The sequence below is a fragment of the Echinops telfairi genome, unplaced genomic scaffold (genome assembly GCF_000313985.2).
Source record: "Echinops telfairi isolate 266 unplaced genomic scaffold, ASM31398v2 ScPeMD7_27;HRSCAF=92, whole genome shotgun sequence".
Lineage (NCBI taxonomy): Eukaryota > Metazoa > Chordata > Mammalia > Afrosoricida > Tenrecidae > Echinops > Echinops telfairi.
The window spans coordinates 4,501,276-4,511,955 of record NW_022103924.1 but is presented as its reverse complement, the minus strand read 5'-3'; the positions used below and the strand labels follow the sequence as shown (position 1 = coordinate 4,511,955).

Genomic DNA, 10,680 nt, shown 5'->3' with positions numbered 1-10,680 from the left:
GGTAATGCAGAAAAGATGTCAGGTGCTAACCAGAAACTCAGCCGTTAGAACCCACCAACCACTCAGCTGCACCAAGACGTGGCCTTTAGCTTCCCCAAAGATTTACAGCTTCAGATACCCCAGAGAGCAGCTCTTCTCTGTCCTGTAGGGTCACTATGAGTTGGGATTGCCTCGATAACAATGGATTTGGCTTTGGGTTTTATAGTTGAAGGATTCTCTGTGTTCCCTTTAGGAAGAATGGAAGCTAAACGTAATGACATTGAATTGATTCCGACACAGGGCAACCCCCTGTGTTGAAGAGTAGAATGGGTCTCTCACTGGCTGTAATTTTTATGGAAGCAAATTGACCAGCCTTTCTTCTGCAGCACCACTGAGTGAGTTCAACTGCCAGTCATTTAGTTGTGGCTGAGCATAAACCAGTCCCCCCAGAGAGACCTTTTAAACAGAATAGAAAGAAAAGAAATCGAGAAGCGGGAAGGCTCTCTGAGTTGGGTGGGAGGCAGTTTTGTGTTGCACACAGGACTGCTGAGAGGCCAGAGCAGACTTGGGTCTACCAAGAGCAATAGCTAAGAGGGTGTCCCGGGAGGTCTCTAAGTTCCAGGGTGCATTCCCATGCCAAGTGCTGGCCTCTGTCCATGGGTGGGACTCCTCTGCCTCCTGGCAGGGCTTGGGCTCTGTGTCATCCTCCAGGGCTGGCAGATCATCCCTTAACTGGATGCTCAGGGCCCAGGGAGGAAGGACATGGGCCTTCTTCACTTCTGCCAAGCTCCTGGGGAAGGGTTCCAGGGGTAGACCAGTCACCTGAGAAATATCCTAAAGTCAAACATCAGAAAGAGGTCTTTTATCAAGGTCAGAATGTACACTTAAGAGTTGGAAAAGTGGCTTTCAATTTTTAGTGCACTAAGAGTCACCACAATCTCTCTGCCAGCTTGTCAGGCTGTGGTTGATGGCTTGCAGGATGGTGTGCTGCTGGAAGCTATCATGTCCATTTTTCAAAAACCAGCGGGGCCACCATGGTGGCGACAAGTTTCAGAACAGCTCTTAGTCTAAGATAGACTAGAAAGAAGCACCGGGCAATCTACTTCTGAAAATTAATCAATAAAAACTCTGTAGATTACAACAGACTAGCATTGATCCAGTGCTGGAAGATGCATGGACCCCAGCAGTCCTGGGTCACAAAGGTGGTGTGTTCTGATGTGCGCGCAGTGCCGCTCTGAGGGAGCACCTACGAGCCAGCCTGACCACCACCACTAAAGAGCCATCCGGAATGCTTGTTAAAAGCGCTGCCTGTCCTGCGCTGCGCCCCACTCTTCAACAAGCTTCCAAACAGCAACTGGGAAGGGAGGTGCAAAATGCACATCATTTATTTATTTATTTTTCATTTATTGTGGCCTTTTCACTAAACTATCAAAATACAGAAGAAAAGCTGAAAACACAATGACTAAGAACCCATTCTTTCCATCCAAAGACCACATTCCTAACAAGGGAAAAAGTAAAAGTGGCCCAAGACCTGTATTCTGTGGTGGAATGCACATACGTGCCCACAGGGATTCCCTGTGGGAATCTTGCCAAAGCCTCTCTTTATCTGTCTGCTCCTATGATTGGAACACCCCTTTGGAAACAAGGGTTCTAGGGAAGCACTTTTGTCTGTGGTAACCTACATGAGCCTGGAAGGCCCAGAGCTGCCCTGAGGGACTGGAACAAACTCCTGGCCTTGTGGGTGAAGGGTGAAGCTGGACCTTGAAGCAGACTGCTGTGTGGCACTCAGTGGCGCTCCGTGTGGATGTGGATGTGGCAGGCATCGTGTTTATGGAGCTATCTTGCAGGAAGAAAATAGTGAACACAGCAGTTATATGCATAACTGCAGTTAATTATTATGTTGTGGATGTATGGTTAAACTTGATAAAGATTAGCGTGCAAAAACTCTTATTAGAAGTTCCCTATTATTTGCCATTATTCACCACCGTGGCTATGCTAGAGGAGTCTGCTCATTCATCCACATAATACATTAAAATAAAATAAACAGGGTGTCTGTATTGTGCTAGGAGATGGGGGCTGGCCAGTGCAACAGCTGCCCTGGCTGCTCCACTCTATGACAACGAGTTTTTGAATAACTAGAATCTTTACATATAAATAAACATGCTCATCAAAAGGAAAACATTTCTCTGGCCATATATTGCACTTTTTGGCGTAAGAAATTCCTTCCAGGGACGACTTTTCTGGGGACTTGACGAGGGATAGCAAGAGAAAGTCACAGTTGGCTTGTAGGGTTTTGTTTTGTTTCGCAATTTTTATTTTTGTCCTTGAGTTGACTTCACTTCTATATAATGTTCCAAAGAATCATTGATTTACATTTTTCTTCCCATGATATCTCTGCACCCACCTCCCTTCCACACGACGCCATGGTTAAAAAGATAAAATACCCAGGTGCTTCAAGCACAAATGCACCTTCAGGCAGCATCCCCATGGTGTAAACACCTGGTGTCGGGCTGTTTCCATGTACCTGTGTTCATGTTACTGGCCTGGAATCTGTGTGCTCCAATAGTCCATGAGAGAATAAATCAATACGAAATGATCGTCGTCAATAATCTGGGCTTCCTGTTTCACAGCGTTGCAGGTGGCGAGCTGTTTGACTTCTTAGCTGAAAAGGAATCTTTGACTGAAGAAGAAGCAACAGAATTTCTCAAGCAAATTCTCAATGGGGTTTACTACTTACACTCCCTTCAGATCGCCCACTTTGATCTTAAGGTATGTTGCGGTGTTATTTGTAAGAAAAAAAATGGTGATGTTAAAGAAACATCCGAAAGATACTTTTTCCCTGCATGAATTTAACAAATGGAATTGTTAATATCAGTCCACAAGCCAGTAATGCATGCCTCTGCAGGGAGTTTCTACTCTTCCCCTCATCTTTTCGGGGTGCAAGGTTGAAGACTACTGATTGCCTCTGGACGGTGTGGTGAAGGATCAAGGGGACCTGCCAGTCTCTAAGGCAAAGACCTGCAGTTGGTGGCTAGGACACCTTCAGCCCACCATGGCCAGAGGCAGGCACAGTGATTACACTGGTGATGCAATGGGTTAAACACCTGGCGGCTAACTACAAGGCCAGTGATCCAAACCCAGCAGACAGTCTGAAGAAAGACGATGAGACTGTCTATTCCTGTAAAGACTTATAGGCTCAGAAACCCTAAGGAGCTATTCCACCCTACCTTAAAAAGTCGACAAGAGAGTCTGAATCAATTCATTGGTAGTGGGTTTGGAGATGGCTTCTGGAGGGCTCCACCCATGTGGCACAGGTGGCCTATGATGGGTGACTAACCTAGACCTTGGTAGTTTGAACCCTCCCAAAGACAGCTTGGAAGAAAGGCCCAACGTTCTGTTTCTGTAAAGTGGCAGCCAAGAGGATGCTCCTATGGAGCCATTCCACTCTCTAGCCCTGTCTGTCTCTGCAGTTCTTGGGCAGGTGACATAAAAGGTGTCTTGAGTTATGCTCTCCTTCTGGGCCTGACCCTGTCAGCAGTCACAGTCAAGTCCAACTCTGAAGTTGGCTAACTGGGAAAAGGCATGATGGGAGATAGAAAGGGGTGGAGTCATCCTCCCAGCTACCAAGCAAACAGAAGACATAAGCATGTGAAACAGGAAGTGGCGCTGTGAGAGATCGCAATTCAAGACTGTGTGAAGAGATGTCACCAGGGCAGGTAATCGATGTCAGATGAGTGATTCCATCATTGGTACTTGGCTCTGGCTTCAGAGCAGGCAGGGGTTCTCCATACTTACTGTAGGTGTAATGTTAAGACCCCTTCGGAAGATTTGGCCATGGGTGGTGGTTGCATGTGATTAATGCCGTCCACATCGCTAAATCATACGTGTAAAACATGCTGAATTGTCAGTTGTGTTAAATGTACTTTTTAACACACACACACACACACACACACACACACACACACACACACACATCTCCTGTCTAGTTTATCCTCTCAACACTCATTCATGTGCATACACCGCAAAAGGTGCTGACTGCAATTGCCTACAACTTTCTGCCTGACATCGTTTTTCTGGCCCTAGAAACTAAAGACTAGATGTTCACACAGTGGTTCTCCACGGGAGGAGGGGCAGAATGGTTCCATTGGAACCATTCCAAGCTCGACTTTTTCTCCCCAAGTTCCTCAGAGGGCTCGCACTCTGGTAACCCACACATTACATTAGCTCCCTTCTGCCCTGTCCTGTCCCCTCATTGCTGCCTGCCACACGTACCACTCATGCCTGCGTCCTGAATCTGCTTCTGCAAAACCCTAAACGTTCTTAGAGAGGGGTTCATATCCATCTGCCATCCTTGCCCTCACCATAGCCCATCTCATACCTGGTTCTTTTTCTTCTTTTTTAAAGCCTGAAAACATAATGCTTTTGGATAGAAATGTCCCCAAGCCTCGGATCAAGATCATTGACTTTGGGTTGGCCCATAAAATTGACTTTGGAAACGAATTCAAAAATATATTTGGGACACCAGAGTTTGTTGGTAAGTTTCTTAGATTTCTCCTAAACATGATGCTGCACAATTGCTCTGTGTAGGCCCATCTACCCGGTTCCGGTTTCTGGTTTGGGCACGAAGGTAGAATCTGGTGATTTGCTTCCTTCGCAGCTAAGTATGTGTTTGTGCCCCCTTAGCTCCTGAGATCGTCAACTACGAACCCCTTGGTCTCGAGGCAGACATGTGGTAAGGAGCATCTCTTGGTGGTGTTATCTCTGTGGTCTCTTGGACAATTCTCCTGACATCCTGTGTTTCTGTGTTTGTGTCTAGGAGCGTCGGCGTCATAACCTACATTCTGTAAGTACCCAAATCCCACAGCACATCTCCTTACCCTTTTCCTTAGGAGTCCATAGACGGCATTAACCACTGAATGAGGCAAGCCCATCTCCAGCGCTCACATGTGATTTTCATGTACACATTCTCATTTTACCTGCCCACCCCCACATTTTGTTAATACCGATTAAATGTCTTCTCCTAATTCTAAATGATTCATCCTTGCGTGGAAGATCGCGTGGCTGCTGAGAAAAGAGGGGTTTTAAGTACAAGATGCTTTTCCAAGTGAATGTTATTGTTCTCCATTTGTTTTTGTATTAAACAAGCGAAGTAGATCTACATAGCACACTTTGGGACACAAGGGTTCTTCGAAAAGTTCATGGACTAAGGGAATTAAGAGATTGTAAAGCAAACCTCTGTGCAAACTGATGGTCTATATGCTTGACTTTGAATTAGGTGGAAGTTTACAGAGCAAATCAGCTTTCCACTCAATTCGATTGGGATTCTTCGCAGAGCACTGGGCAGTGGTAACCGGAGAACCATCTGGTTCTGCTGGTCTTAGTGTCGTGGACAAAATTAAATTTTTAAATGAATCATTTGCATTAAGCTAATGATTTACTCACAACAGTCTTAAAGTCTTCTATATTGTAATCTAAGTTTTAAGTACCTGTCAGCAGGCCAGAATGTAGCTGTGGTTCGTAGTCTACTTTTCAGTTATTACAGGAACAAAATGGCAACATGAGAAATATTGATAAGTGTCTGTGCCCTCACTTGATCTTTGACAGCTTAAGTGGGGCCTCCCCATTTCTTGGAGACACGAAACAAGAAACCCTCACGAATGTATCTGCTGTCAACTACGAATTTGAGGAAGAGTACTTCAGTAATACCAGTGCCCTAGCCAAAGATTTCATAAGAAGACTTCTAGTCAAGGATCCCAAGTGAGTGTGTGTTATTCCTAGGAGGTACTGCCCCAGCCTCGGCTAGCTGAGTCTTAGCACTCTTCTGCACATGTGACCGCATTCATCAGCCCCTCGTTTCTGCCCAGCCAAAGGAAACCCTTCATAAATTGCAGTATCCTGGCCCCCTGCTGCTGAGTCTCTGTAGACACGGTAGCTTCATTACAAACATGTCCACGTGATGGCCTATGTCCCCAGCATTTGTCCTCCCTTCTTCTTCTACCCTTTACAGAAAGAGGATGACAATTCAAGATAGTTTGCAGCATCCCTGGATCAAGGTAAATTGCCTTTCAGATTGCTCAAGTGATTAACTTGGGTCTTTTTTTTTTTTTTCTTCAGAATTCAGTTGGTTTTATTGAGCATGTTACAACGGGGGGTTTAGTCAAAAAGACCAAAGCCCAGGTCGTCATCAGACTCTTCTTTCTTGGCTTCCACTGTCTTCTCCCAGCTGAGGCAGTCATAGTGGAAGGTGCCGTCTTTCGACTGCTGCGGCACCAGCAGCTGGGGCAGAGCCACCAGGCCTACGTTACGTATGCAGCTCCCAGAGTTGACCTTGGCCAGGGCCTTGGCTACCAGGCCAGGTCAGAAGGGCTCCACCCGTCTTAATGGGATTGTTGATCTTGTCCTCCGTGACGGTCACCTCATCACCATGCAAGATGAGGGCCGAGTAGATGCAGAGGCCAGGGTGTGGGAGGCCTGGCCTGGCTGCTGCCAAGCACAGTGCTAGTCGCTGGATGAAATGAGGGCCTCACCCCAACACAGCCTTAGCATCCTCAGGAGAACTGAGCTCCTTCGCGGCAGCTGAAAAGAGTGTGATGACCTTGAGCCTTATCGCCAAAAACAAGACCAGTCACCATGGGGTCATTTCTGACGCACAGCGATCCGAACGTGGCAGAGAAGAACGGCTCCTCGGGCTTCCAGGGGCTGATTTTGTCATGGGTTCATTGCCAGGTCTTTGTTTTGAGGCACCTGTGAGTTAACTTGAACCTCCAACTTTTTCTTCAGGAGCTGGGCATGCTGTCCATGCAACACTGGAGTGTTATATGGCTTTCTGGCACTCATTTGTCCTGAGAGTGTTACAAGTTGCTCTGGCTTTTAGCATGCAAGGCCCTGGCACATCTGGGGTGTTGTGTTTACTATTGTGCCATATTATACGAAAACAGAAAAATTGGCAAGTATTTTAATGATAATTGAGGTGGAGAGGAGTGAAATGTTATGGTGCAGGCTTTATAAATGGGAGGCCTCAAGGTCAAGACCTGCAACAGCCATGTTTGGTATGACCTTAGAAGTGTTGCCCAAATTGTACTTTACATTTTTTTTAATATTATCTTCTAGCATTTAAATATCACAGAAATCCAGACTTCCAGTTTCTCTTGAAAAATCTACCACCACCAAGCCTTACTTCCTCACGGCCTAGAAGCCCAGCAGGGCTGCATGTGTGCTTAGGGCCTGTGGCACATTAGCTCGTTGTATACTGCTGGCCCTGTCGGCATATAAAGAATCCAAAATTGCTTTAGCCAAAACAGAAAGCTCCAAGGGTGAGAGGATACGAGAGTTGGAGACTAAAATAATGGAACTAATAAGTAGACATTCCAGAAGCAGCTTTAGACAGCAAGACCTTTCGTTCTTGTTTTCACCTGTGTGGTTTCCAGCATTTATCTGGAGTTCTGGTGGTGAAGTAGGTTAAGCGTTGGGCTGCCGCTGCAAAGTCAGGAGTTTGAAACCACCAGCTCCTCTGAGGGAGAAAGACGAGGCTTTCTATGCCCACAGAGGGTTACTGTTTCTCAGAAACCACAGTGCCTGCTCTACTCTGTATAGGGTTGCTTTGAGTCAGAATTAACTTGATTTCCTAGAAAGCAATGGTGACTTCCTCAGGTAGGCAGAACTCTGAGATAAAGGACTCCCAGAGGAAGACGCATTAATGGATTCTAATAATGGGGACAGTGGTGAATCCATGGCAGAATCTTGGTTTGATTCGAGCCCAATGCACCTCTTCCATATGCAGTCACCACCTGCCTAGCCGCAGAAGCTTAACACAGCAAGACCCTGGGTATGGAACTCAGTGTGTTCCAAATCTGTTCCACATTTGTGTTAGGACACAGAAAAGTTCAAGAACTGAACATATTTTTCCCGTAAGAAATAATGTAAAACCTAATCATTGATTCTAAGGCCCTAAAATTACACTAAGAAACTCATTTTCCCAGGACTTTATATCACTATGGAGACTTTGAGCCATCTCACATATCACTGTTTCGGAAATGCTATTGCCATCAAATTGTTTCTGATTTATCCAAGTGAACAGCAACTTTCCAACCTCTTCGATGATCTGGGTTTTCAGTTTCATGGTTAACAATTGCACACCTTTCACTGTAATAGCCTCTTTAATCACATTTATTATGTTTAGTGTTGATGTCCACTTAGCCATGTTGTATTCAGCAGCCAAATCAGACAAGTAGCAGCTTGACTCAAATTTCTCAATGATTTATTTATTTAACTCAACTGTGGTTCTCACAGTTTCTGCTTAGCTTTCCTGCTGGTACCACTCACTTTCTTTGGAGCCCTGGATACAGTATTTTATGTCAATAAAGCACGGAAACCACAACGTCGGGATGTGTGGGACACACTAACACCGCTCTCAGCGTTGTCCGAGAGCAGCAGTGGGACGGGAGTGACCGAGGCCTGACCCAGGCAGGCCTGGCTCTCAGGCAGGTCTCTCTGAATTGGAGTTTTGGTTCAACTTTCTAATACATCGACCAACACCGAGCAGACTGTTTTTCCAACTTTGCTGTTCAGGTAGTGGAAAGTCTGTGTTTGGAGCTGGCCGACAACCCCTAGGTATCACTGTATGTTGCTAAAGATCTGTGATCTGCTTCCCACAAGTCAGCCAGTACAAACCCTAGCAAACGCAGTGGTACGATCCCCAACAGGCATGAGCTTGGCATAGGGCCAGGTAGCACTTTGTTCCTTTGTGCATGAGATTTCCATAAGTTGAGGCCTGCTCTATAGTAGCTAACAGCAAAACCACCATACTATGAGGGTAGGTCAGACGTACGGACTGACCTCCGAGGTTCCCCCTAGCCACTGGGTTTTATCCAGTTAAGATGTCTCTTAACATGACTTCATTGTGAATCTTGCTTTCTCAAACTGCCACTGGTGAAAGTTAGCGCTTAGCTGCACTCTCAGTTCAGTGTTTCCCCCTCCCCAGTACCCAGTCTACAGATCTCAAACCCTCAGCACAGAGTGCGAGCCCCCTGAGACTGGGGTTCCTAGGTCACGTGCGCCATCCCACTCGTTAGGTCAATGAGGGAAGCACGTGTGCGTTCTTCGCAGACTGAATCATGAGAGGTTTCCCCAAAAGTTTTCATGGAACGTAGTGCTGTAATTTGAGCGTTCTCATGTATTTATTTTTCCCTTGGACTTTCATTTTAGCCTAAAGATACTCAGCAAGCTCTTAGTAGAAAAGCGTCTGCCGTAAACATGGAGAAATTCAAGAAGTTTGCAGCCCGAAAAAAGTGGAAAGTAAGATATGTGATGTGGCGGGATTGAGAGATTCTGCTTCTTCCGTGGATCGCTGTCTGTCCGTCTGCCAAGGTCCTTCTTTGTGAATCCTGGCAGTGGAGGGGCTCCCTCCATCTGGTTGGTTGCTTCTTGGTTTTAGTTCCCTGTTAGTTTTCTGCATCACTACTCAGTTTTCTGAAAGAGGTGCAAACAGTATTTCAGCCCTATTAACGCCTCTTTTCAAATGTAATTTTTTGTTTAAAAACAAAACAATTTTAAGGGCAAATGTGGAATTCAGCACATTAAAATCACAGTGAAGCCTTCCTAAGCACAAGGAACCAGATTTTGAATGAGCTTGTTTTTGTGACCAGCAACCTGGTGTTAACATTTACCCCGAACTGCGGAAGAGCTTCTCTTATCTATATGAGGGGTCTGCATGAAATGGGCATGGAGGGGGGGGTACTGTGTGTTTGCTCTGTGGCCCTTGGACTGACTGCCTCAATTTGTCAACCTCAGCAGGGACTGTGGCTGCATACCAGCTGCTCATGGGGTGAGCAAAAAGCACACTTTGGGGTTAGGAAAGCAGTAGAATGGCTTTCCATGCTCAGGGTCATGTCAAATCGTGGCATCCCTAGCACTGAGTCAGAAATAGAGCTCCTTGCCTTACTCAGCTGGTGTGTAGCATGTGGCATGATAGGCATGAGAACCATCGTCCCAGAGGACTTGACTTCTCTTAGAATATGCTCATTAAACACATGCCCAGTCAACACATGCACACTCTTTAAGTGTCGCCTCTGTCTTTGAATATGCACGGGGAGGCCCTTGTCCTATAGACTGAGGGTCCCCTCGCTGAGGTTTTCCCTTAAGTGTGTGAGGCGTCATAGTCACATTAGGTAGTACTTCCCATGTGCCCGTTGAAGCTTCCGAGGTACAAAGCACACAGAGCAAGTCCGGTGTATGTCAAGGGCTTGTTCAAGGTATGGTCACCTGTCCCTAAAAGTATAGAACAAAGTCATGGGAGAGAGGTGACCTGGGGCATCGGATTCTGTGATAGGAAAGTGAGATCTTGATTTATGAGGCTTGTAACAATTATGATCCTGCCTGCCTGTGGGGCTGCCCACCCTGGAGAGTGGGTGCGGGGAGCAATGAGGGCCGCCCCTAAGGCCGTGTCATCTGTACTAATTTGAGGATTGTTACATAAGCCCCTTCGCCTTCTCTGCCCCACCTTCTGTCCTCTCCCTTTGTTCGGTTCTGTTTCTGTTTTTCAAGCAATCCGTCCGCCTCATATCACTGTGCCAACGATTGTCCAGGTCGTTCTTGTCCAGGAGTACCCTGAGCGTGGCCAGAAGCGACGACACTCTGGTAAGCCAGCCTGTGTGCCTCGGCGGGAGTGCCCTGCTTAGCACTGTCGGGAAGATGTGTCAGGCT

At 46.5% G+C, this 10,680-nt stretch overlaps 1 protein-coding gene across 1 annotated transcript in view; it reads left to right on the top strand.

Moving 5' to 3' along the window:
- Positions 1–10,680, top strand: part of DAPK1 (death associated protein kinase 1) — a 232,822-nt gene that overhangs the window by 150,891 nt on the left and 71,251 nt on the right. The window contains exons 3-10 of the mRNA XM_004714598.2: positions 2,610–2,748; positions 4,384–4,513; positions 4,663–4,711; positions 4,796–4,822; positions 5,584–5,736; positions 5,987–6,032; positions 9,184–9,273; positions 10,522–10,614. Coding sequence (XP_004714655.1) covers positions 2,610–2,748; positions 4,384–4,513; positions 4,663–4,711; positions 4,796–4,822; positions 5,584–5,736; positions 5,987–6,032; positions 9,184–9,273; positions 10,522–10,614 — 727 coding nt within the window. The remainder of the gene's footprint in view (positions 1–2,609; positions 2,749–4,383; positions 4,514–4,662; positions 4,712–4,795; positions 4,823–5,583; positions 5,737–5,986; positions 6,033–9,183; positions 9,274–10,521; positions 10,615–10,680) is intronic.